Source organism: Podarcis filfolensis, assembly GCF_964270895.1.
Source record: "Podarcis filfolensis genome assembly, chromosome: 6".
NCBI classification, from domain to species: domain Eukaryota; kingdom Metazoa; phylum Chordata; class Lepidosauria; order Squamata; family Lacertidae; genus Podarcis; species Podarcis filfolensis.
Genome location: NC_139609.1, coordinates 53,934,236 through 53,962,042, shown reverse-complemented (window position 1 = coordinate 53,962,042; position 27,807 = coordinate 53,934,236). Strand labels below are relative to the sequence as shown.

General features: G+C 42.0%; 1 protein-coding gene across 4 annotated transcripts; it reads left to right on the top strand.

Annotated features, from left to right (window-relative positions):
- Positions 1 to 27,807, top strand: LOC310764311 (bombesin receptor-activated protein C6orf89 homolog). 4 transcript variants are annotated; one of them, XR_014549114.1, is made up of 9 exons: positions 1 to 296; positions 3,717 to 3,923; positions 4,582 to 4,747; positions 17,839 to 17,984; positions 18,091 to 18,224; positions 20,232 to 20,358; positions 20,871 to 20,994; positions 22,475 to 23,535; positions 23,566 to 27,807. XR_014549114.1 is itself a non-coding variant. In XM_083617922.1 (8 exons), exons 1-8 carry the CDS (start codon positions 237 to 239, stop codon positions 22,558 to 22,560), a joined length of 1,050 nt encoding a protein of 349 aa, XP_083474048.1. In that variant the 5' UTR covers positions 1 to 236; the 3' UTR covers positions 22,561 to 27,807. The 4 variants fall into 4 exon arrangements, 3 of the variants coding, with proteins under 3 accessions (XP_083474048.1, XP_083474050.1, XP_083474049.1); XM_083617922.1 differs by having other exon boundaries at positions 22,475 to 27,807; XM_083617924.1 differs by lacking the exon at positions 1 to 296 and adding an exon at positions 631 to 1,001 and having other exon boundaries at positions 22,475 to 27,807.

Below are 27,807 nucleotides of genomic sequence, written 5' to 3'. Positions count from 1 at the left end.
GGCTGCACTGCACAGCCGGAGGGCCGCTGACCACCAACTGGCGACCATGGGCGGGGGCTTCTTGAACCGCGGCGAGCGAGAGCCCCTGTCCGGGGAGGTGGGGCGGCCGTTCAGGCGCCTCCGAGCGAGGCGAAAGTGCTGCGGGGAATCTGCGGCCTCGCTCCCGTTCCGCAGCCCGGAAGCAGGAAGCGCCAGGCCCAGCCCTCCTCCTCGCCTGCACGGGGAGCGTCGCTCCCATGCTCGCTGCGCTCCGCCTCTCCAGTCTGGTGGGAGCCATCCGGGCGGCGGTTCATGGGGTGAGGAGGCGCGTGGGCGAGGGAGGGCCGCTTTCAAGTGAAGGCGGGAGAAGCCTCCGGGTGGGGGTGGGGTCTCTTGGCCGCTTGGTGGGGATGGGGCGGGGGCTCTCGTCGGGAGCCTGGGCATGACAGGGGAGAAGGGCAGCCCCAAAGGACTGTCCCAGGCCGGCTGCCCCCTTCGGAGGAGACCGGGGTGTGGGGGGCCAAAGGCCTCCATGCTCCTGTCAGTGGACGGTGCTTTCCTCGCGCCCCACAGCTTGGAATGTCAGTGGCGGTCAGTGGGAGAGAAAAAAGGGGTGTTCTAAGGGGTAGCAGTAAGTTCCATAAATTGTGGTCCAGCGCTCCCTTAAGTGGGTTCTAACATGTATGGTGTTTCCCAATTAGCTAAGTATTTTGGACCCCCTGTTTTTCGAAAGCCAAGTCACAGAACCCCTCCTTTTGTAAATATTGATAACTCCAGGGTAGTTTTTGTTATATGAATGGTGCCACGGACCCCCTGGGTGGGTTACACGGATTCCCTGGGGTCTGCGGACTAGCAACTGGGAAGAACGACTGCCTAGCGGAAATCTGGAAGTTTGTGTTCGACATAAATAGGCCTGTGCTTTTGTCATTTGTGCATGTCGAGGATCATATTTCTTGCAGCTGGTGTTTACAATCTCACCAGTGTTACATAATCCCTGAAGGCGTATAGGGTTAGAATCTCAGGTATGTTGTTGATTTCATACAGGTGAATGAATGAATGCTAGAATGAGTTCCTGTGTCATTTATGTTGAGTCTTGTGAATGTTGGCTGTTTCATGAGACTTTTACAGTAAGTGATGAGGCTTTACCTCTTCATACATATGCACATAAAGTAAAACAGGGCTGCATTATAGATTTGCAAAGTCAACCATGGAATGTAAATGCCCCATTTCAATTCAGACTCTGGAGTAGTGTCTCTAAGGCTTCAATCCTGTGTTGTTGGGAGGAAGCCAAATGGCGTGCCTTACTTCTGAGTAAACATGCATAGAAGTGTGCTGTTAAAACAAAACTGTTCTAACCATTATGGGGTATTCTTACTTCTGAGTTATCTCTTTAAGTCTGAATTATCCCTTGGCTACAAAAATGTGAGACCAGAACAAATCTGAAGGTCATATTGCCCATCCCTCTCCATTGATGCAGCTCCTTATTCATTTAACAACGGTAGAGGTTAGAACGTGGTACATTAAAGAAGTTGACAGAAAGCAGTGTGTACATCTAGTGACTGAAATCTAGGTGGCTCAAGGGAGCCACAGATGATCTACAGTTTTCCTTTCTTTGCTACAGAGGGCAAGAAAAATCTTAGGTTCTCAAACCAGTCTCACCTGGAGAAAGTTTGTTGCCCAAATCTAGATTCTAACTAGGCCCGTTGATGCAATCCTGTAAAATAGGAAATTGTACTAGATTTAATATCTAGTTGAAAACATACTAACTGATGTATATGATGTATATACTACCTTATGTAAGACAATTATGTGAACATATATTTTAAAAATCACTTTGTAAAGCATTATCTGGAGGAAATTGACTTATAGCATGCCTGGATAGCTCAGGTGATTATAATGCCAAAGTTGCAGATTCGATCTCTGTATGGGACAACTGCATGGCAGGGGGTTGGACTAGATGATTCTCAGGTTCCCTTCCTACGATTCTATAATTCTATGCCAGTTTCCTCATCTCCAACAAATTCAGAGGTTGATTTGACCCCAGCCCCTTGTTCCCGATGTAGATCTTTATTCTCCCATTGTTTCTGATGTAGATCTTCACTCACTCTTTCTTCCTTGGGGAGGGACACACACACTCCATTTTGTGGTTTGCCTTAGGTGCCAAAATGTATTGGGCTGGCCCTGCATCTGCACACACTTCCTATTTTGGGGAGGAATTGTGCTGGGTGTTTTGTTCCCAGGGCTGGAACACTGAATCCAACACAGGATCAGGAATCGGGTCTGACTGTGTATGAAGATCAGAGCTGCTGTTGCCGCTTGTTTGTTGTGGAGTGTTGGATCTCACAAGGAAGTCAGAATTCTAAAGCACTTATTTTGCTGGGAAAATGCTATAAAAACAATAGTAATACAGCTGTAAACCCATTGTGTCCTCCTGTTGATATATAGCTCATTTTGGACTCTCTCTCTCTACTTAGAAATTAAGCATTTCTCCCGCCAGTACATGATTGCATAGAGTCATCATGCAGCAAGACCTTGAGGGGTACTTCAGGAATGGCTTGACCCTCTACATATTTTCTCCTTTCAGTATCCTCTTGTCACATTTTTAGTTGTACGTGGGTGGGTTGGCCTTGATACTAAATTGTTGAGAGTTTCATAAATAACAGAGTACCCTTGCAGTAAAGAAGTCGTGAATGAAAGGTTTGATAACTGAATGGTAGTTTTGTGCTAAAACAGATGTTTAACAAATGCTAAACCATAAGAAGGCTCAAAAGTTTACCTGTAAGTCTGCTTGCGTATGTTGTTCTTGCTCTCCCTTGACCAGAAATAGGTTTTGTGAGTCAGATCCTCATTTGTAAAAAGTGGACCTTTTGTGAAATAGCTTTTGTGCTGCCTTGAGAAAATAAAACTTCATTGTGTATACCATATTTACTCAAGTCTAATACGCCATCGAATCTTAACGCACACCTGAATTTTCGCAGTGTAATTTGGCCAAAAGGGTGAGCATTAGATTTGAGTAAATACAGTGGTTTCTGTCTGTAAATGTATCTAATCCAGCATTCGCTATGGCTTCCCATGTTTTCTTGGAAATTCACAAGCAGGGCATGAAGGCAACCACTTCCTATTAGGCGGTATTCGTAGTTGTAGGACGAAGAGCCTTGGCCTAGCATGTTTGTAATGCCACAAGATTTTGTGGATTACAGTCCACTTCCTTAGATGTCTATGAAAGCTTTTACCATAATATGTTTGTGTACAGTTGCATCTAACTAAGACATTGCATGAGGAAAACAGTGAAACAGCTTCCACTGGTTTAATAGAAGTTCCTCTCCTCCTACCCCCAGCTCCATCAGCTCTGGAGGGTTGGAGAACCCCCACCGTAGATGGAGGAAGGGGGGAGGAAAGAGCGAAGTTATATTGCATGAGTGACATTATTCCACTCGCACAGTGACTTCATCCCTCTCTGTGCCAATTCGTGCATTTTCAATGTAAACAACGATGATACTTTTATAGTAGTCATTATGTGTTTTACTTAGATGAACAAACTAGCCCTATTTTAGAATGTTTAAAATCAAGGATCTGGGTGGAGTTTAATGAGCTATGTTAATGAGACCTCACAGCCAGCTTTGCAATTTTAACACAAAGAAACCTTGCTTAGATTAGGAATTTGCTGTCCTCTCCTATGATCTTCTTTGAGGCACTGGAATATCTTGTTTCTTAATGTTTTGAATTTTCCTTAATAGGATTTTTCACCAGAGGACATGGAGCTTTCTGCCAGCGAACTCAGCATTTATGATAAACTCTCGGAGACCATTGACTTAGTGAGGCAGACTGGTTATCAGTGTGGTATGTCTGAAAAGGCCATTGAGAAATTCATCAGGCAACTCTTGGAAAAAAATGAGCCCCAAAGGGGACCCCCACGCTACCCTCTTTTGATGGTACTCTATAAGGTAAAGCATTTGTGGATGATCTTGTATGTGTGCATGTCCTTATACAAAGTGGACCACAGTTTGAGGTCAACCTAATGGAGTGAAACCTAACGGCCAGAATATATCAAGCGAGATAAAGGCTTGAATCACTGCAATGCCTTTCATTACCATGCCTGTTGTCTGGCAGGAATGTTAGAAAGCACTGGCACACAGGGTCAAACTTTTGGTGCCTGGATGCCTGACCTAGTTTCGTTGCTGAAAGTCTGGCTGCATATTTTGGCCACTACTGTATTATTAAATGCACAGGGACCACATTATGCTACTGATGTATAGGCAAGAGCATGTACTGAGCGATAATGCACTGCAAGTAACATCCCCTCATTGATAACCATATTCACTAGAGCATTTGAGCCTACATTCCTGCAACAGCTTTTGTCAGCAGGCAGTGACACTAAAGCAGGGATGGGGAAGGCCAATGGTCAGGGCTGATGGGAGCTGGAGTCCATCCACATCTGGAGGGCCCCAGGTTCCCCATCCTCGCTCTGTAACTTCATGTTGCAAGCTTTGGTGTCAAAGTGATGTAGCTCAGCAGATCATAACCTACATGATTACCTGAAAGGGACAGTTCTCACTCTGAACAAGTGCCTGTGACTAATCTAATGCTTGTCTTCTCTTGCAGGGCCTGGTTATGCTGGGGTTAGTTTTACTAACTGCGTACTTTATGATCCAGCCGCATACGCTTTCGCCGCCCGAAACAACGCTCTCCAGAACCCATGCGTGGGGCTCCCTCATTAGTCATATCCGACTGCTGCCTTTACCAATTACCAAGAAGTATATGCTGGAGAGTAAGAAAGTTATTTGCATATTTACTTAACCATAATATATTTGGGGTGTATTGGTGGTAGCACACATGATGATATGCTAAGACAATACATGCTAGGGAAAAATATTCAGTAATGATGCCCCTAGCTTTCATTGCAAAATAATACTGCTTTTTACAGGGAGCAAAATGAGAACTACTACCAAGGTCTATATGAGGGCTGCCTGCAGTAATCACTAATTAATTCATCGACATGCTCAAAGGCTTTGTTTTTGTGTTTACAACAAAGCTTAGCAAATTGCCTCCAGTGGGCATGTTCTGATACATTACACTCTGCAGCATGGCAACCTGCTAGCATTTTTTTTTAATGTTCTAAAACTAGTTCCAAACCAGTCACAAATGAGGATAGGCAGAGCCTAACGTTGTGAAGGAAAGTTTAGAAAGCACAGGGATGTTTGCTTATTGTTGGGAGAGCGGTTTAGTTTTGGATTTTTTGAGAGTGAAAACAAACCAATTACCATTGGCCCCTTATTTCGTACTTTATGAAATTAGCGCAGCATTGCACGTACACGCAGATTGTACAAGATAATGTGTTGCAAAAGGGAGGTTCTGGGAAGCCAAATCGGACAAGGTGAGGTTTTTCCTCTGCTGCTGTTAAGTCTCCTCCTAGCATGAGCAGCTTGCCCCAGAGTGGAGTTTTCAGCTTTTTGTTTTTCCTGGATGGCCTCTGGCTGCACAACTAACAGGTGCAGCTTTTCCTGGCATGCTTTACTTATCACACAGCTTTACATTTTTTGGAGGGCTGCCAGGAACAAAAGTACTTTGGTAAATTTGTCCGCAGTTTAAACTGGACTCAGAAGGCTTGTATTCATTTTTTTAGCAGTTGCATCAGACCTTCACCCTTTACTGCCTCTCAGGATGCAGAGATCCTGGCTTTACACCACCTATATCAAGCACATATCCACAAATGATATCACCAGTTATCATTTTTTGTTATTCTAATGCATTTAAAAACGTTAAAATCTTTAAGAATTGCTGTATGTTTTCCCACTTGGCTAAATATTTAAATCACACATTTAGTTGCTTGTGGAGTATTTAAACAATGTCCAAGCATATAGGAAGAGCCTGATCAGGATGCTGCTAATGGTAAAGTGACCATTAACTCTGGTATTGCCTGTAAAAACTGCTTGCAACATAATTCTGAGTCTTTCCACTAGTGCCCTAAAACATTCAAGGCAGCATTTGTACAGGATTACTCTTCGCTTAAGGTGGTGCTTTGAGTTCTGCATGGAACTTTGGTTCAAAGTTCAGTACCGGTAAATCTGATTTCAGCAGGTAGGCTATGAAAGGTAGTGGTGCAAATCTCTTCTGTTTATTTTTTTGCGGTAGTGATTGAAATGTACACGTCAGGAAATGTAGCAATCTCGGTCTTTGTCAACAGAAATGAGGAAGCCCCTCCAAGGAAACTCGGAATGAGACTAGTGTTTTGTAGCTGAACTTAGTATTCAGCTGCTGCAGGAAGGTTTCAGAGCAGTTAACTCTGAGATAATAAACCACCAAGACTTAGCATAAACCAGACATGGGTGCGGGCAGAACTGTCTGAATTGCAGCTAGCTGAAAGGTCATCACAACTGTGCTGCCTTCTCGGGCAGATTTGTTTAAAAACCTTATCATGTCTACATGTGTTGCTTTTTTTTGTTTTGTTAGTGCTCAGTTGAAGGAAATTTTATTTCTGGGAATGCCTGGCACACAAATGGTTGTTTTTCCTTTGGGACAGTTGAGAATAAACAAGGGGTGGGTAAGGCAGAAGATAGATTGGAATGTATTACTACTACTACTACTACTACAACAACAACTACTACTATTTATTACCCGCCCTTCACCCTAGGGTCCCAGAGTGGGTTGCAATTAAAATATAACATTAATATTAAAACACAGTATCACACACTATTAAAAACCAGTTTAAAATGGGTAGTTTTCTAGCTGATTGGCAGTGGATTAACAAAGACTATCTCCAAAATTATTTATTTTTAGCCATAGCAATAACAAAACAACCCCTTCCACCTAAATTAGGTTGTTGAAATAAGGAAAGGTTACCAGAAATGAATTTCTATGTGTGGAAGGATCATGAGCAGACATCAGTACTGGTATTGAAACCAATTCCTCAGCTCAGAATGCATATGTTGGCAAAAACCCATTCCTGCAGAAATAAACAAAACCACATCCTATTTTTGTAATAGGTCCCTAAATCTATTGAAGATGATTTCCTGAAATCTCACACTCCATTTAAAAATGGTGTGTGTGTGTTTAACCTTTCCCCTTCCAATCATGTCTCCTTCAAAATCATACGGTCCAGCTGCTTCTACCTTTGCATAGATCAGGATGCATATTTGCAAGACTAAATAAGCATATGGAATCCCTTGGGTGGGGAGTTTTGACTGAAAAAAGGCCTAGCAGGGAAAGGGCTGAGCACTCCCTATGCTGCTGCTGTGTTTGAAATTGTAGCCTCCCAATAGTACTTTTCATCAAACAAACATAGAACATTGGTGTTTGGATACACACAATTTATATGTGATATGCAGTCTGCCACTCTCAAGTTTTAGTCCTGGGCATAATCACTTCTAGGTAAGCTCAGATTTTGTACAATGAGACTTATACCCTAATAGGCATGCATAGGATTACAGACTGAATTGTTTCATGACTATTCTTACATGTACATAAGAGAGAGGATCCTTTTTTTGCTTAGATTTTCATACTGGGCTTCTACATGTTAAAGCAATGACTTTTCTAGCTCCCAATTATGATCTTATCTGATACTATTTGCATTCTGTCAAAAGCAAATTGAAGGAATGCCATGGAACCTTGCCACCTCATTCTATTAAGTATCTCGAGGCCTCAAAGGAAGATGAGGGCTTTAAGTGTAGTAGTTGGATGGGTCTCCTGACATATTTTTAAAGGAAAGACGGATGGACTGTGTAGTTGCAGCTGTTTAGTGTACTGCTCTCTGATTCTTTCTAGATTGGGAACTGTCATAGTTTCAGGAATCCTACATTCTGCAAAATATCCATCTTAAATTTAGCGCACTGCCGTGCCCTTGCATTAGTTGGTTGATTAGGTCTAGCCTTGTAAGTCACTTCCTGCAACTCTTAAGCTGGGAAATGATAAAAGGGAGTAAAGGCTGCTGCCATATCAACGTGTGTTTCATAATGTACAATGCAAAGAGCAAATGTAACTAAGCAGCTTTGCTGGGATGGAGAAGAATCCTGTTTAGAGGCTGACTCAAGCTAGATGTCAAGCATCTTTGAAGAGCTGCTGTTTATATTTTCTGTTGTAATATCACATCAGTACTGTCAGGGAACTGCCATCGGAACTAGAGGAGGAGGCGAGGCCCCACAACGATGCTGGAGAGGGGCCAAGCAGGGAGAGAGGCAAGTCTCCTGTTGGGGAAGAAAATCAGCGCTACACCAGGGATAGAGGGGGGCCAATGGGGGAAGCAGAGAGCAGGCTCCGGGACTCTTCACTGGACACCAGTGGGGAGAGCACAGGCCCTCCGCTACCCACGCCCTCCCTGCGCAGAAGACTTCCGCGCAGGGAGAGTAGGAGGAGACTGGGCGTCAAACAACTTTTATGTTGGAAAAGGTTTAAGAAACGCCCACTGACGGATTCTGCCAGCGACTGAACAGCCACGGAGTGGATGGCTGTCCAGCGAGAAATGGTTTAACCAGCCAACCTAGCCCAGAGCGGCGGCTATTTATGCACAAGCAACCCCTAAAGCCATTACAAGTACATAATGAAAATAATTAGACATTAAAGGAATTGCTTTGGTAGCTTGAATTAGCTGGCAAATGAAAAGAGGAGGGAGCTCTTTGAAGAGAATCGCTCTTGTTTGCGAAGGCTATTGACAGCGATGGAAAACTTCTTCATCACTGTTGCAGTGCCCTGAAAGAGGAAAATGTAGTGGGCACTTTATATTTCCTTTGCCTGGACTGATATGGTCACTGGAACTCAACATTCTAGAAACCCTTTCTCCCCCACTTCCAAGAGACTAGATCTATCCTTTAATCACAGATTTAAATAATGAACTATATAATAATGTACTGGGTGAAACCCAAGATACGCAGGGTTATTTGGAGACATGATTACTCTTAGCACTAGGATGTGGTCCAGTGGGAAGCCCTCCATTTGTTCTTGGCACAGAGAAGTATCTTTAAAATGATGGTAGTATGGAGCTAGGCCAACATTCATTCGTCCCACATTTCTAAATTCCTTTGACATACCAAATCCAAGACTAGAAATGATTATGTTCTTTGCCAGGCATTTCTGCTTCTCTGAAATTGTTTGTAAAAACAGGTCAGACTCTTGGGCTCAGTTTTGGCTGTTTGCAGAGGTGCATGATGTAAAGTGGTGGGCGAAATTCCAGCAGGTCACTTTTAAGCTGGCATATGAGCCACAACTGCCTTGTTAGCAATGAACTGCAACTGAGGTCTGAAATAATATGATTGGAAGAAGCAGTGAGGAGTCTTTCTACATTTCAGAACCCTTGAGCACTACCTCCAAGCTGTAAATTATGAACAAGGGTGCGGTTAGCAAAAATGGTTCATTTGGGAAGATTTGCAGCAACAATATCTATCTTTTTGGCTCTCTAGCTTAGCGTGAGACATGCTTGACTTCCATCCAACATTCAGGGCCCTCTCAGGCTAAATCATGTCTTGGATAGTTTCAGTTGAGTCTGCTATAGAGCATGCACAAAGATTTCCTTTGCAGATTAGTGTTCTTTCCCACCAGAAAATACTGATGCCTCTAGAATGTTGTCCATTAACGTCAGCCCAGCTGCAGCATCCTTACACCATTATGAACTGAACTGTAACTGATGCCCCAGGGCTCTGAATCTCATTGTAAACATCTCATTTTATTATAATCTGAGGCCTAATAACAGGCACATGTGTTGGTACACATTTTTAAAGGTCCAGGCTGGCTTTGTACAGATGGGTGGTGCAAGTTCTTTTTAAACAATGACTTTATCTTGGCTATTCAGTAGTTGAACTGTTTGTTTGACATTTCTTATAGCAAACCAGTTCCATGTTATTTTGGGAATCTGGAAAGTGTAAAACTCTTTTGCATTTTTTTGCATTTAGGGTAGCATGTTATATATATATATCTATATATCTGGCCACAAAAGATGGGTTTGTTGTGGGGGTGAACTGTTGGGGTTCACCCAGTGGCAAATAAGGTTTGCCATTCAAAGCTTAGTGTTGAGCACATTCTAAGAGAGTTAGCTATTTTTAAAAAAATTCTTGAGCACTGCATTGTATAACTTGTTAAATTATTCTTTCAAGTTCACTAGACGTGCAGAATTGGGTATTTTAACGTACTGCTAATTGAAAACCTGTTTCCAACTCTTAGATGTAGAAACTAGCTATGAAAACGTTTGCTTATATTTCTTGGTAACCCAAAGCAATTGAAAGAGGTATTAACATGATTTCCCAGGGGATCAAGGAATGGGGCTTCTGTTCCATCACCATTCCTACCACTGTCTCTCCCACAGCATAGAACTGTGCAGGATACCCTTGTCTTACCCTCTTTGCATTCTTTTCTTTGAAAACATTGGGATTGAGAGGAGGCCAAAGAAAGTGCAGATTTAGGAGATGGAGTAAATGAAATAAGTAGTAATTCATTTATTTTGGACAAAAGGTTGATATTTGAATGTGAGTGCACATAGTCCTGGTGGTAATTCCACCTTGGTGGTGTTCAGCTTTGCAAAGTTGTGAAGAAGCAGTTTCTTCCTTGCTTCAGGATTGGTATGCTTATTATGTAAAACATGGTAGAGTGATGTGTCCCCTTCTTTCTCCCTCTCTCCATGCATTTACCGAGCATGTGCATTTCATAAAAAATCAGTTTTGACATCTGGTTTCCACTGAACCATGTCTGTTGTTCCAGCTGGGGTAATCTGAGGATGACAACACTAGAACTCTTGTGGCTTGAAATTTGAGGTTTTTTTAAATTGTGCATTTCTTTTTAATTAAATTCTAATGTTTGAGTTTTTCTGTTCATGCTGAAGCCCAGTTTCCAAGTTTTTATCTCCAATCTTAAACGCTAAAACTTCCCCCACAAAAAAATGGAAGTTATGATTTTGAAGTCACTGTTGAATACACATAGCACAAGACGCTTTGAATCCTTGCCATAAAATTGACTTTGATAATTAATGGCTATAACACTTAATATCCCTTTGAGGTGGTCATAACAGGAGCACCTTTCAGCTCTTTCTGCTGAGTCATGATATGCCATGATATTCTTAGAACCTCTGGTGACAGATAGAAATAAGAGAGGAGGATGACAGATGAGGTCTCCCCTAAGACTGTGGCTAAGCTAGAAACTGGGAGGTGGGGGACAGACCTGTATCAGTTCAGTGCTTCAATGCGCAATCCGCTATTAATTGGAGGTTAAGTCCAATTAAGCTTACTCCAAGAGAAGTGTGCATAGGATTGTTTTCTTAATCTCCCCAGTCTTTTACTCTCAAATGTGAAGGACTCATACTATCCAGGTCTCTGCAAGTTAGTTTTGGTGACTTGCAGATGCAAAATTGAGTCTCGCTATGTTTTTTTTTTAAATGTCTAAATGAAGTCAGAGCCTGTGCTGCTACTTTTAAATGAATCAAAATAATGGTTTGCTTTCCCTGACTAAACCTATTTTTAGTTTTATTCCGATATACATATTTCTCCTTGTAGAAAAAAACAAGTCTGTTGCAATGAGTAGCTTTATATTTTACCGCCACTGTTTCTCTCTTTCCTTGTAGAGTGCTAAGTTGTAAGACAGAGCAGCAATAGCAATGAGGGTAGCAATTGTGAGTATTGTATGGCCATGTTTTGGGATTGAGGATGTCTGCTAAGCAGGGAAAAATCACTTCTGCTTGGAGTAATGTTGGCTGCTGCAGAGCATGGTACAACTGGTGGGGTTTTTTTGGGCTAGTGCAGGTTATTAATGGTTTATGCTTTAAAGGATCTTAGCATCATTTTGAACGTGTGCACCTGCATAAATCCAAGGGAGGCAGCCACATTGCCTGTAGTGATCTCATCTGTTAGTGGAGAACTTTACTCTTCCTGAATCAAATAAATAATTTGGCACAGGATAGCCCAGTACAGGCATGACACTTCTACCTAGTCATGCCAAGAAATGGTGCAGCCTGTTACCAAAGCTATGCAGGGCGGATGCATGTTACAGATTTTGCGGGTTGGATAATCAAAGTGTGAGCCAACCCTTAGAGACCATGTGGCGTTGCTGAGCTTACTCAGCTCCTGGTGTGCAAAAACGTTCTAAACGTGATGTTACTTGAGTTTATTTGTAGTATGATTTAACCTATATGGCATGAAAGATAAATATTTTTTTAAAAAATGAATGTATGATATCAGTGTAACCACACACGCTATTCACCTAATATTTATGGACAAAATGTCCAGTTCTGGTTTGTCTGTCCAGTTTCTATATCATTCTGGGGAAAGTTCTTCACACGCTTGAGGATCAAAAGGCCAACTTTAGATACACGCAGTGGGCTGTACATGCCAGAGAATTTTTTGAACATTTTGAAACATAGCCACTTTTGCTATATCTCAAACTGCTTTTGAAACTCTCTTTAAATTTCGAAAGCAATTTGGCATGTACCACAGGGTGCTGTTATTTGCATATTGTTGGTCTAAAATCTCCTTTGGGGACTAGCTTGTCTGGGCTAGTTGGTTGGTTTTCAGATATTTACATCCCACACATAGGCGGACCCCTGTGGTGGGTAGAAAAGAATATTTAAAACACAACAATAAGGGAGCAGCAACTTAAGACGAGCACAGCTTAAAACCACATCCACAGCCAAAAAACAAAACCAGTGACAAGAGCCAACTTGGAAATAGGAAGGGGTGGAGGTGACAACAATTCCAGCTCTGTGTGCCAAAGGCACATTGAAACGAAACAGTCAACTAGGCCTTGAAATGTCAACCAAAGAAGCCTCCCAGGACAGAAAGTTCCCCTGCCTGGGGACAATAACTCTAAAGTCTCTGACTTGCATACCCAGCAGCTGCACGTCTGTCAGTGGTGGTGGAGCAGTATCTCCATTGAAGACCTAAGCGCGTAGGAGATGATGATCCTTTAAGTATTCTGGTCCCAAATTATAAAGGCAATGACAAACATCTTGAGGCTTGGAAACTGACTGGATGCTCCAAAAAGCCACCACCAACAAATTTATTTATATCCCTCCTTTTCCCCTGATGGTGCTTAAGATTTGATAAATTTAAACTAGTTACATATATAAAATCTATTAAAACCATACCAATAATTACAAAACAGCACAGCGCCAGCCCTTTAATTAAAAGCAGTCTGTTCCCAGTCAGAACGTGTTTGGGCTAGTTGGTTAGTCCTTACTTTTGAGTGTTTTGCAGTTAACCAGCCAACCTAGGAGGTGTGATAGGTCCATCTTCTCCAGGAAAGGGCCCAGCCAGTGGCCAGTTGTGAGTTCTCTGGATCTAGTCTGTTGTGTCTTAACTTCCCAACTCCCTTAGCTCTTTGGGGTCCATCTTTCCTATCAAATTAGCTTCTTAGCATGCCAAAAGTTGTTACTGCATGTGAAGTGATTTGAAGTGACTGAAAGATTAAAATGGTGATTATATGGATTAAAAAAAAATTAAAAGTGCCTGGTGGTTTGTATGGACAGCCAAGAGAAACAGTTGGTAATGATACAGTACTCTGACCTCAGGACTGAGTGACAGGCTGACTCCCATATGAAGTTGCTGAGCCTCTAAGGAGAGATGCAGAAACTGCTCCTGTCTACACTTCTGGTCAGTAGGGGGAAAACAGCACCACAATTGTGATGCTCAGTGCAGTAGTGAGAAGAACCAGGGAGGAGCAAAGTGTCTGTGAGCTCCTCTCCAAGAGCATGTACATTTATGCTGAGCTAGGGTTTGGCTTAATGTGACGTGTGAACCTGGCCAAAGTGGGACTCTGCTGTCTAATGAGGATCAAAATACCCTCCTTGGTGTTTTGGCACACAAATATACTGCTTAGTAACAGCACAACAGAATCTTCCTCCTTTAGTGGATTTTAAATGATGTGGGTCTCCGTATTCCCTGCCAGATAAATGCAGAATTGCGTTATTTCAGCTTCGCTATCTCTCTGTCATGGCAACAGCAGCTCATTTATAATAACTTCTATGTTAGTCGAAACAAAATAAAAAAATTCCTTCCAGTAGCACCTTAGAGACCAACTAAGTTTGTTATTGGTATGAGCTTTCGTGTGCATGCACGCTTCTATGTTAGTCTCAGCTTTGCAAATCTCTTGTGTGTGCCTGGTCTTTTTAGACTGGCAGGCAAAGATATACACATCACTGCAAGTTACATGAATGAAGTGTTGGAAATAGCATGCCTATTTTTAAGAGTTGAGAAGGAGAGCCTTCCCAGATATGTGGTATCTTAAGCTGCTTGTTTCAAGGATCTATGTTGCAGTCTTGGTGGGGAGGCGATCCTACTGATGAGAGCCTGTATGCATATTTGTTGGCCCACTGCTTGTAGTTGCAAAAGGATTGCTCTCTGCAAGCAGACTTGTGAAAGTAGGGACTGGTGGTGGGAACACATCTAGAACTGGGTGCTGGCCCTGGAATCAAGCACAATTGCTCTTGAAACCTTAACATACATGTTTTAGCTACAGCATTCCAGCTTGAATATTCTTTTTTGAGAATTTACGAACTGGCTATGCTACAAACGGATCAAGGCCTGCTACACTTAAAGGCCAAATACACCTTGAGTGTGCCCACAGACAGACTGATAATCTGAAAGGAATCCAGAGGAGTATAACTGAGGGTAGTAGAGGAGAGAAGACTACTGCATCAAGCTCCAGTTCAGTCCTCTTCTACACTCCTGTGTTTGCATTGCCTCTGCTCTTTGCTCAGTCTGTTATTCTTCCATGTCACCCTTCAGTCTCTCTCCAAATCCAGGCTAGCCTGCTGCCCTCCCTCCCTTTTCCCACTGCACTTTTTATGCAAGTCACACACTTTCTGGTGTACAAAGGAACACCCTCAACAATAAATCTCAGATTGATTAAACAATTTTTTTAAGCCCACTTGGAATACTTGAGTGGGTTATTCATGGCAAACAAAAACCTCCTGAATCATGCAATTGAGAATGCAAATACCCAGAATTGGCTGCAAAGATAAATTGGGCTCTGTTTGGTGGATGTGATTAATGCACAGCCGTACAGATTGCTCTGTGCTTCTATATCTTGCGATGCTAAACATCTCAGTCTTTCAAACTGGGTAAACCTCCTGAAATGGCTTCAAAGACTTTAAAGGCATCAGAAGCATTTTAACGGTCCTCCTTTTCCATGAATTTTGTATTGTCTTCTGTTAGGATGTACTGAAGGAAATCAAAGGAAGCATTGTTGATCGCTTGTTACAGAAGGTGATCCTTAAGATCAGGAGTGGGGATCCCCAGGCCTAGGGCCAATGCAGCAGCTCCCCAGCCTCTCTGTCTATTGGGAAGCCATCCCTCTGGCTAATAATATTACCGACCCTGATTTGTGCCCTTCCTGAGTGCATTTGCCTGGCTAGAATGTGCTCTTGAACTTTGATAATGATTTTAGGATAGAGAGGAGTGTGCAAGTGTGTGTAGAACCTATCCTATTGTACGAAAGTAAAATTCAAATTAATTGCTCTGTCCCTTTTTACCTCTGGCCGCACCCACCAATACCATGTGGCCCCCTGAAGGGCTATCATTTGCAACCTCTTTTTCTTAATTCTTTCTGCCCCATTGGATCTCTCTCTCTGTGTATAAGAGATTTTCTGTCATTTAGCCTCTGTGCAGTTGGGAGGTGCACATTGAAGCAGTTGTTCTTGCTTACTAAAACATCAAGAATTTGTATGCGTGCTTAAGAAGAATACAATGTTGTTATCAAGTATCTTTTTAAGAAGGCTCTGATGCAAGTTTTCCAGTAACAAACAAGTCATATTGTGATCTTTCTAGAACACATCCCAGAGGTAACACATGAAACACAGCATTCAGTCAGATACTGCAAGCTTTCCTGTGATCCTCGGATGAAGGGTGGTATAGAAATTTGATAAATAATGATGATAATGAACAAGCCATAAAGAATTAACCACTGTGCTTTCTTCTGTCTCTTGAGAGAATCCCTTTCTCAAAAGTGTAATGATGAAAAAACTCCTCTCTTTTCTTCTCCTGAGATGTCATTCTGTATAACATGATTACAGTTACCTATTTGCAAAAGGAGGAGAGAGACCCTGGTGGGAAATAAGCCACCATCTCTTCATTTCCCCCCAATAAGGGGTCATATGTTAACCATCACTTCCAAGCTACAACAACAAAAAGTCTAACCAATAAAAGACAAAGCCTTACTTATCTTGTTGTATTATACGGTATTGTAAAATGACCATTTAAGCCAAGTCTCTCTAATCAAAGGAGATTGATTCCCCAAAGGGAGTGCTGAAATTTGATTTCCATTGAGGCCAGGCAAATTGCTTATGCCCTGTTTTTCCTATTAAAATTAGAAACAGAATGCCTGATCCTCAAATATAATTTGCCTGTAATTTAAATCACACGCTCCTGTTACGTAAGAATGCTAGAAGAGCCCTGTTGGTTCAGACCAAAGGCCCATCTTCCCAGTGTCCTTTTTCCCCATAGTGGCCAGCCAGATGCCTATGGGAAGCCTGCTAGCAGGACCATATCGTGACAGTGCTTTCTCTGCTTGTGATTCCCAGCAACTGCTGGTATTCAGAGGCATATAGCCTTGGATACTGGAGGTAGTACACAGCCATCATAGCTAGTGGTCAATGATAGCCTTATTTGCTGTGAATTTGTCTAATCACCTTTTAAGCTATCAGTTTGGTAGCCTTTACTGTATCTTCTGGTATTGAATTCCAGAGTCTGAACTATGTGCTTTGTGAATAAGTTCTTCCTCCTGTCTATCCTGAATCTTCCATCCTTCAGCTTCATTGGATTACTCCAGCTTCTAGTGTGATGAGAGAGGGAGAAAGGCTTTTCTCTACCTACTTCCTTCACACCATGCATACTTTTATGTTGTATGATATCACCCCCTTACTTTCATTTTTCTAAACTAAAAAAGGCCAAATGTTGGACTTTGGATGATAATTCTGGTTACCCTTTTCTGAATCTTTTCCAGCCCCGTGATAACAGTATTTTAGATGCCTCTGCACCGTAAGTTTGTCAATATTGCAATGCTCTTAAACCTTTTTATTTTCAGTTCTTTTAACACGGAGTTTGCTTTTTTCACAGCTGCCATTTTCACTGAGGTCTCATTTCTGGTCATTCACCACCAGATCAGACCCTCTTGGCATATATGTGAAGACAGGGATTTTTTGCACTAGTGTGCATCAATTACACTTGCTTACATTTGCCATTTTAATGCCCGTTCACCCAGTTGGAAAATAGCATTTTGGATTTGCTCACAATTCCTTTTTGTTTGTGCTACCCTGAACAATTTGGTGTCACTAGCAAACTTGGCCACCTCATTGCTCACCCCTAACTTTAGGTTGTTTATGAAGAAGTTAAAAAGCACAGGGTTAAGCAGGGCTTTTTTTCTAGAAAAAGAGGTGGTAGAACTTGTTGACCTGTTTTAAGGGGAAATACCCACCCGAAGTTGTTGAGCTTTATCAACAGCTTTATCAAAAGCTTTTTGCAAGTCCAAGTACACAATATCTACTGAATCTCTCCTATCCATATGCTTGCTGACGCTGTTGGATAACACTCAAAGGTTAGTTACATGGAATTTACCTTTGTGGAAGCCATGCTAGTCCTTTATTAGGAAGAACCACTTACTACATTTGAGTAGCAAGTATGTATCCCTCTTAATGATGTACCTAATGTTATGCATTGCCATCTGGGGGTGTTCGGGGGGGGGGCGCTCATTCTGAGACAGAACTGTAAAATGCACCATTTGTTTGCTCTTGAATGGGGTGACAGGTGTTGCCCATATCAAGTTTAAAGATTCCTTTTCAATGAATTATCTCATGATAGTCCATGGCAATGACAAGTGTAATGTTTGGAATCTGTTGCTGTTTGCTTAAGTGAATTCTTGGGGCTCACAAACCACTTATATCCTTTTGCTTCAAAGAGTGTCAAGACTGGTGGGGCTTGGATTGTAGACAGAATGTGTCTCAGACTGCCAACTGCTCCTGCTCCGTGAAGAACCATGTGGCTGCTGCTGACCTAGGGCAGCTATCCGAAAAACTACTGCAAACTCAGCCTCTCTTCATCAAGGTAACTTCACAGTGTGGGATGCCTGTCAGAATGTGGCCTACTCCTTAGTTGTACGAGAAAGCACAACTCATAAAAATACCATTCCATCTCCTCTCTTTTTCACAAGACAGGACAGTATCGGTCTTATGCTGAAATGAAGCATTTTCAGTCTCTGTACCCTGGATTGACAGATTTCATCATACTGGAGGAATCAGCTGAGAGATGGAGCAGTCATCCAGGGCAAGGAGTTCACATTTTCTGGTGAGTTTGAGCTATTCACTGAAGTTGTACACACACACACTTTCTTGAACTTGACCCAAGTGAACTTTCTGGGATGTGTCTTCCAAAGGGCTGGGTGGCTGGTGAAGAATACTAGAAAGGATGATACAGATTTGCTGTTTTTGTAGCTGTCTTATTCTAATATGTAATGTATCATCTTGACCCAAATGGAAAATTGGTCTGCTCAATTTTATTTCCTTTATATATTTATTACACTTATAACCCCACTTTTCCTTCAAGGAGCTTAAGGTAGTGTACGTAAGTTCTCCTTGCCATTTTATCACAACAACCCTGTGAGGTAGGTTAGGCTGAAAATGAGTGACTGGCCAAGGTCACCCAGTGAGCTTCATGGCTGAGTGGGGATTTGAACCCTGGTCTCCCAGGTCCTAGTCAGACACTCTAACCACTACACCAGACCGGCAATCAAATTTATAATGTGGCATTTTGGCACATGTGCCTTGGGATTCTGAGAGGGCCTTTTGTGGTAGGATTCCTTAAGCATTTAAAAATACCAGCAGATTTCTTTCCAAACATGTTTTGATGGAAAGTTTGGTGTGTGTGTTGCGGAGGTGAAATACGCAGAAAAATACAATGGAGTTGGGATGTGAAACTCAACAAAACTATTTTGGTTTCCCCGGTCAAATTCTGCCTCTTAGATGCCTGTATCGTCCCCCAAATGCAGGGGCAGCAGAGGTCCAGTTCACATTGTGCAGGTTACAGACTTTGCAGAAGCCTCTACAGTGCATGCAAGTGGTGCCACCAATACATGCCACTACTTACAGGCCTTTAAAAAGGTCAACTACAGCACTGAGTAACTAATGGATTCAGAGAAGCCCATATTTGGCTGGAATTTGTTCAACCCCCAGACTTTCTGCAGAAATCTCTCCCTACCCCTGCAATTTAGAGTATTTTATTCCAAAAAATGCTGGGTGCTGGTTTTGCCAATTCTTGTTTAGAATGTTGTCTAACAGCCCCATATATTCAAGTTACAGACTCCACTAACCCAGAAATAGTACCTCGGGTTAAGAACTTTGCTTCAGGATGAGAACAGAAATTGCGTGGCGGTGCGGTGGCAAAGGGAGGCCCCATTAGCTAAAGTCGTACCTCAGGTTAAGAATGATTTCAGGTTAAGAACGGACCTCCAGAACAAATTAAGTTCTTAACCCGAGGTACCACTGTACTGAATTGCTCCAGTGTTGAGTATGTGTGTGTGAGAGAATAAAGGGCTCTTCAGTTGCTTGGAGATAAATTCTCAAAGGCAACAACATCACCTAAGTCACTTTATTTAAGCTGCTCACTTCAGAGGCTGCTGCTCAGAGGTTGCCAAAGAAACTAGCATGCAGCAACAACTTAAGGCTAAAATCTTAAACTGAAGCGAATGTGTGCATAGATACAGGACCTAAAGATTTTAGGCTTTGAGTCATATTTGGGCACTTTGTAATTGTGGGACACGGTGTTGTCTCTCATTCAGTGCTGTTCTTACTTTATGAACTTGTGCTAGACAGTTTGGGTGCAGAATATCAAGCTGTGAATCATGACGGATCCCCACACTGGGATTTCTAAAATGCGTCCCTGCCCTCCCTTTTCTTGGAATGGTGAATAGGCTAGGATTCCCAAACTCTTTCCCATGTGGTTTTAGTTAATGTTTGACTAGGTGACGCCTTCCTTTATTTCCCTTCATCAGCATTTTATTAAATGAACTTGACATTTAAATATATATATATATCGTTGTTGCATCAGCCTCTTTGTTCCCTGAGCATATTGTTTTCTTGGGAGGTGATAGGTGATCTGAACTCATCCCAAGGAGTCCCTGTCTCTAGTTCAAGCTCTGGGAAAATCACATTCTTATGCTTTCCCCCGCTTTTTGGTCACTTTTGCAAAATGGAGGCAATAATAGTGATTCAGGATGACAGAGGTGGATATTTTTGAAGGGACTTGGCAGCAGTGTAAGATGCTAAGTACAGTCTGGTTCTCTAAAATGCCCCATAGGCAAAATCCTCTGAATAAAACTCGGATTCTGCAGGAGATTTTCTCCATCTTCTCTTCACTGCTGCTTCCAAAGACTATTTCTCTGAAAAGCTGTTTTCTCATCCACAACTCAAGACTTCAGGATAAGGTGAGCATTTTAATGCTTCTTGAAATATTTTTTGTGCTGCTTCTCCGAAAGTTCAAAGCAGTTTACATCACAATAAAATGCACACCAAGAACCCAAAAACGAAAGAAAAAAAGGCACCTAAACATCAGCAGAAAATGTTTCCCCAGACAATGGCAGGGTCCCCTTTCTTTGGTGGGAATGCATGCACAATTTTCTGCAGTTGTCCCAATGTGCCTTATGCTTAGCAGTCTCAGATAAATGGTGGTGGTGATCACTACTTGTCCACATTTCTCCCCAAGAGTATAAGTGCACATGTAGGTTGCGGAATAGCATTGAGCACCTAGTCCATTCTAAAAGGCAAAGTGCCTCAGATGGTAGTTATGGGAAACAGCTCTGTGGCAGTCAGCTCTTCTGCATCTTTGTGTCACCTGGGTTAATTCGGCAGGGAAATGTTCCTTCATTCTCTTGCTTTCCAATAAAGCTCTGAAAGGGCATGGGATAATTTGAAGCTTCTTCATCTTCATATTTTTCAGACATACAGACTGCAGAGCACCTTTGTGGTTGGAAGTGGTCAGCTTACCTTGAATGTTATCCCTTCTCCGTTGTGCAGAGAACATTGCAAAACAGTGATAGTGGAGCTGGAAGCCGGGGATATTGGTAAATACAAATACAGATGATGTGACACTGCAGCAATGTTGCATTCTGGGAGCTGTTCATTGCATCCCATTGTACCTTATACTCTGGAAAAAGGCAAGCAGTGGCTTGCGGCTCACGATTATGCCCTGCTAAATGTTCTAATCTTTATTATGCAGCAGAGGAGAAAATGTATTCCACACCCTGTCTTTTGGGGAAAAAATATGAACTCTGAATACACAATGTGGTATTCTGAATTGGCTTTTCCAAACCTGGAAGGATGCCTCGCCATTGTGGGAAGCTTGAGATCAGCGCTTTGTAGCAGTGAAAAGCCAAATAACTGTTTAGGGTAAAGGGCATGATATATTGCGTAACGTCGCTACGCCACTAAGCAAACCCATCTTGATATAGAACACTAGACTTAACATTTGCTACATTTCAAAGAAGAGAGTGTAGAAGTGGGAAAGGAACAGAGAAGGGCTCAGGTGTAAAGAGGCGTGCTAGCAAAATAATTATGGTGATCTACTGTAGTAACAATGAAGGAGTTTTGTGGCACCTTAAAGCTTTAGAAATGTGGGGTGGAATCCTTTGCACTCATCCCTTTAGCACAACAGAACATTCCCCTGTCTTCTGCACATGCCCAGAATCCTCTCCAAATGTGCTGCAGAGGGTTGGGGAAACAGACTTAGGGAGCACTAGGGAGGAAAGGGGGAAATTCTGTTGCACAGGTGTAAATCCTTATGCTAACAGAATGAATTACTTAGCACTACTTTGGATACAATCCATATTGTGTCATGGAAATTCATAGGACACGATCCATCTTCACTGGGTGCATCTAGTGAAGTGATTTCTGGCTATGAAAGCATGTGCCACAATACATTCATTAGTTTTTTATGGTACCGTGGAAGTCTCTGTAAAACTTTAGGATTCTGAAAAAAGAGAAGAACTGACCTGTATGACTTGATGTAGTACATGTTTTTAATCTTTAAGATGCTCTTTTATCAATAGTGTGGGGCAGGAGAAATATATAGAATGCCTTTCTTCGCTGTTAGGCCTAAGAAACAGTCAGATAGGATTATTATTTTTTAAGGGAAATTCTGTTTCTAATATAATTTCTATGGGATGGACTGAAGCCTTCAAGTCTAAGGGTTGCACCCAACACTGCCATTGCAGTTGTGCCATGGAACTTCCCACTCTTCCTCCCTGCCGTCCCTTCCGCATCCTCCAAATCTGCTTCAGAGGAACCCGCTAAAGGTTCCTCTGAAGATTGGGGAACCCTCAGGAGCAGATTTTGGAGGTACGTAGGAAGTGGAGAGGAAGGGACATCCTTTTCTGTGAGCAGAACTCCACACACACACACACAGTATTGGATACAATCCTAACAGTATAAGTACGTTTTGAAAGGTAAGCTCAGTTCATAGACAAGACTGTCAATAGCATTGTCTTTATAAAGAATAGTAATGCAGATCACTTTTCCAATGTTTTCTCATTTTTCTCCCTAAAGGCTTTGCAAATGTGGATTATTGGACAACAGGCTTTAACTCCAGGGGATCAGAACCTACTGTTGTTTGTGATGGATCTGCCAGTTAAGAACTGTCGAGAGGTGCCTTTTGCTGAGTAAGAGCGCTCGGGATCCAAGGCGAAGGAAATGGAACACAAAAGATTTAAGGATGGTTAGCCACCATTTCCAAGGATGTATCTTTACCCCGTTGTGTGCACCTGCAGTAAAGGAAGGAATACACTTTAGAAGGGCATCTTCTCTTGACCTTCAAGATAACTTTGGCCTTTCCTTCAAACATCTTGGTAGGAGTTGGAGGTGCACCCCCTTTCCTTGTGTGTAGATTTCTCCTTGAAAGCAGATGTGTTCTGGTGTGGGGTGAGGGTGGAATTGCTCTTTTGACACACTGTACAAGTGTGCAATGCACTCTACAAGTTTCTTTTTCCACCTCTTCCCTAGTGTTGAGATACGCATTCTTGCTGCTTTCTTGGCCTGGGTCAGTTTAATGCCAGATCCAAGATTTTTTTTCAAAATGACTAATAGTTGCATCAAGCAGCCAAATTTGCTAGAGGGTTTCTTCTTCTTCTTCTTCTTTTTAACATTTCAGAACATGCCAAGCACTACTCTTCTGAAAACTAGGTCTTTTTGAGCTGTCTAGGTTGGACTACTTTGGTCTCATTTAATCACTGCCTAGGAAATTAAAACTTTTTGTGCATATTTTGCTTGAACACTGTCCAGCTCTTGTTTCAAAGATGCTGATGGGTGGATGCTTTTGCGGGCAGGATTGGAACAAACAGATTCTTAAGGCTTGTGCCATGAATAATCTTGCCCTCTTCTTTCCCCCTACGTTTTGTTAGTGTTTTCTCATGTCTTAATCCATGTTTTTGAATACATGTTGATTATTCTTGAGCTCTTTCCAAGCTTTGTGCATTTCTTCTTGCTGCTCATGGGCTCATCTGTGCCTTTAGAGAGGATCAGTTTCAAGCATGTGCTGTCTACATTTGTAGTAGTGCTTCCCAGGAGTGAATCTGTTAGGTTCCTGCTGCGTTAAGACAATTTGCAGATGTGTGAGGTTGAAGTCGGATCCCAGTAATGAGGGCTGGGGCATACAATTTAGCATGTTTTATGTGCTATTGGGGATTCTTTTGTTTCAACCAAGTTAACAATGCAACTTTCCATGTGAAAAGAAAAAAAAAAGTTAATTTGTAAATATGGGTCAATTTTAAGGAAGAGAGTCAAGCAATCTCTCTATCTTTGCTAGAAGATAAAGTGGGATATATTAATTTTATGATAATAGCAATTAAGGGCCCCTAACCGGGTCCCATTCTACTTGATTTTCTGCAAATATGCAGATTGCATCTTCCCCACCTTTTTTCTGTATATATTCTATTTTGGAAACATGCATAAACTGATTTGCAGTCTTAAGTGGGAGATGCATATGACAGTGAACTTAGCTGTATGTGTGTTTAAAAGATCAGTATATAAATAAGAGGCAGCACTATAGAGACTTGGGTTTTTGGAGGGTTGGCATTTAATCTGCCTCATTCTTTAGCGTTTCCCTTAACCAGATGGTGAACCTTCCTCCCACCTCCCTTTTCTGCGTAGAGGAAATTCTCACACTTTTTATTAACCTACTTGAAGTCCATAAAGAAAAACAACAACTCTACATTAGAGCCCCGGTATCATTTTAAGCAGGTTTTTGATAATAGCAAGTTCAGTAGGAAAACCGTACTTTGTTTAATTCTAATGAAAAAGCAGAGGGATTTAATTGAGCAATTACAGAACAACATGTTCATATTAGTTGAAAAGGACCACATTCCACATAAGTTAATAGAAGTTTCGCGACATCATCGTTTTACTCTCCTGGCACCTCTGCTGCTGGGATTTACACACTGAAGCTAGCAGGTATTGAAATTCTTATGTACCAGCTTTTAACCAAGGGTTATTGTAGATTTACACAGAGTACAGTTTGCCCTGAACTGTGGTGTGTTGGCATCTTTCCCCCCCGCCTTTCAAGTAATTCAAATAGCAACAAATCCAAAGTAGAATTTTACATGATGGAAGATACAGAGATTGATCAACACTTACATGAACAAAGCTTTGATAGTGAAATGCCTGTATTTTAGGGAATTGTGTTAGTGATGCTAACTGCTTAATAGTTGGCAGGGGGTGGGGAAGAATCAGTCTTTTAGTCAACTCGGGGTCTCTAGAGAGGAATAGTTTTAAAGGCCAGTTTATACATGTGCTGCACAAGTGTTCCCATAAAAATGCTTTCTCTTTCCCAACCTCAAATGCCAGTCAGGAAATAGTCTCTTGGCCGAAGATAATGAATTTGTCCTGCATACGGACTGGCTTTCCACGTGCTCTTGGTCTTTGCATAGGTTTCCAGATCTTTGTCTAGGAGGTGCTATGCACATGTCCAAGCCTCATTCCCTCTGGAGTTTACATCATTTGTTTTCAAACTTCCAGTACATTTTCTCCTTCTCTTTCACAAGCTGCAAGGAATTAAAACAAGTAATTGCCCAACAAGAATCAGAGCTCCAAGTTCTCTGATTTTCAACTGATTAAGAGCATTCAATTAGATCAGAGTTTCTCTTGTCTGGTTTTTGGAGTGCAAGCTACCATTCTGAAGCGTTTTTAAGCACCTGTTACCATCCTTTTCGGCAATGGCCAAAGAAGTTGTGTCGGCACCTTTTTGCATTTATGGTTGGAGAACATGGAAAAGAATCTTTGCCTAGATCAGGTTCATTGCGAACTAAAACTTACCGCCTGTGACTAAGTATCTAATGATGCAAATATTAAGCGTAAGAAACCTATTCTGGAGACAAGTCAGTCTCATCAAAGCAAAACACTCCAAGTCATTGGTGTTTGTGATGCACAATTAGAGTGGAATAGTTTCCAAAGTCTGCAGGAAGCATGTGCTGAGAACCCTTGGAAGTTGGACAAATTCCAAACGCCGTTGCTATTTGTGATGAAATGTTCTGGTGAGACACTTTTTAAAAAGAGAAGCTCAGCAAGGAATAAATGCAAATATTGGCTCTCACTATTTTTCACACCCCTTGAATCCTATATATTGCTTCTGTTGCATGCCATTAATTTTTTCCTGAAGAAAATGTTTTTGGTTCCTTCTGTGATCTTAGCAGTGTACCTTGGCCTGCTTTGCTCTTTTCATCTTCTGAAGAAGCAAACTGTCTCATCTGCTGTGCTGCAATATTTACAGAGATCAATGACTGTCTGAAGTTACAGCACATTCCTAAATCCTGTGACTAAAATCCTAAGGAGGGGCTCGTCATGGCGCCATGGGTTGGCAGGTTTAGTTGTTAACGTTGACAAGCCAAGATATGAAGATAATTTGCCAGTTTCTTAGTAATAAAGATTTTTCCTTATGAGCAGATCACATTGCCTTGGTGAACTGAAGTGACGTGACATAGAATCATAGAATTGTGGAGCTGGAAGGGATCCCAAGGGCCATCTAGTCCAACCCTCTGCAATGCAGCCGTCTCAACTAGATAATACATGGCAGATGTATTATCCAACCTCTGCTTAAAAACCTCCAAGGAAGTAATGTTCCCTACCTCTTGTGGGAGCCTGCTTCACTGTTGAGCAGCTCTTACTGTCAGAAAGTTCCTCCTCCTCTTTAGTCAGAATCTCTCTCCTCTTATGTCCAACATGCCCCTCCTCTACATGCCCAACTCTCTCAACCATTCCGCGTAAGGCATGGTTTCCAGACCCTTGATCATCTTGGTCCCCCTTCCCCCCGCACACATTCCATAATGTCAGTATCCTCCTTACGTTGTGCTCAGAACTGGACACAGTACTCCAGGTGTGGTCTGACCAAAGCAGAATAGAGCGGGACTATTAATACCCATGATTGGGACACTCTGCTTCTGTTGATGCAACCTAGAATAGCATTAGCTTTTTTGCTGCTGCATCACACTGTTGACTCATGTTGAGCTTGTGGTCTACGAAGATCCCTAGATCCTTTTCACATGTACTACTGGCAATCCAAGTGTCCCTCACCTCATATTTGTGCACCTGGTTCTTGTCCTGCCTAAGTGTAGAACCTTACATGTGTCCCTATTGAAATTCATTTTGTCAGTTTGGGCCCCATTCCCCAATCTGTTAAGGTGATGTTGAATCCCAGTTCTATCTTCAGTGCCATTGGCTACCCATCCCAGGGTGGTGTCATCTGCAAATTTGATGAGCATCCCCTCAATACCTTCATCCAAGTATGGCAGGAAGAAGTGAATGGGGTGGAGAGAAGCTTATTGGTCATAAGGTATTCAAATAAAGGCTTTCCCAGTTGCCTAGGAACACCTATTTCCATGGACAGCTATTGTTTAAATTGGTGTGATTCCCTCCCACCCACCCCCCTCGGCAACCTTCAGACTTAGTTTCAAAAAGCCCTGTGCAATTTTTCTGAAGCAAAGTAGAGTTTGGAGCATTCTTAGTCTTTTTCAACAATGATAGAGAGAGCAGAACCCTTCCTGATGCAGAATGGGAGAAGATATTTTGTGTGTGTGTGTGTGTGTGTGTGTGTGTGTGTGTGTGTTTAAGGTATCTGGAGAGTTTTAGATTTGAAAGGGAAGGGGCAAGCCCATTTCATTAAGACTTGTTATGAATTGGGCTTGCAGGATCAGGCCTTCCTTGAACCACTGTTCTGCCAGATGATGAGCATCCTTAGGATTCATTAGCTACACTGGCGTCTCTGGGCTCCCTGGGCCCACAAAGACCAAATCACAAGTGTCAAGAAATTCAGCTGCTTTGTAACCAGTGAATGGAAGGCATTAGCATCTCAGAGTATTGAGCTCTTTTTCTTTGTTTATCTTATGTAGGGAAATGTATAGTTTGAGGAAGCCTGAAAATGATGGCTTTTAAAAAGGAAACTATGTAATTTGCTCTTTCATTGAATGTGGGAAATGCTGGGCTTTCCTGTTGTATTTGAGACTTGAACAAATGACTCTTTATTTTTTATTAATGTTTTTTGTCTGTTCAGGGAATATGGGTAAAATGGCTCACTGTTATACATTATAATGGCTCAGGGGTAACAGGGAAAGTAACTGTATGTACACATACAGTTTTGGACAAGCGTATACACCAAATTATGGAACTCTGTTTCTAATAAAAGAATGTAAATATGCAATTTTATGAACAATTATAGATTAATATATTGCAACCATTTGTAAATACTTGGGAGATGCCTGTAAATAATGTAAATATGTCAGATTTGTATGTTTGTGGGTGGGGTCAATTTCTACTTTTTGCAACTAAATACAGCTGTTGATGCACTTTCCCCCATATGGCTCTTTTTGTTTATTAAAGACACAGTGTCACTAAAA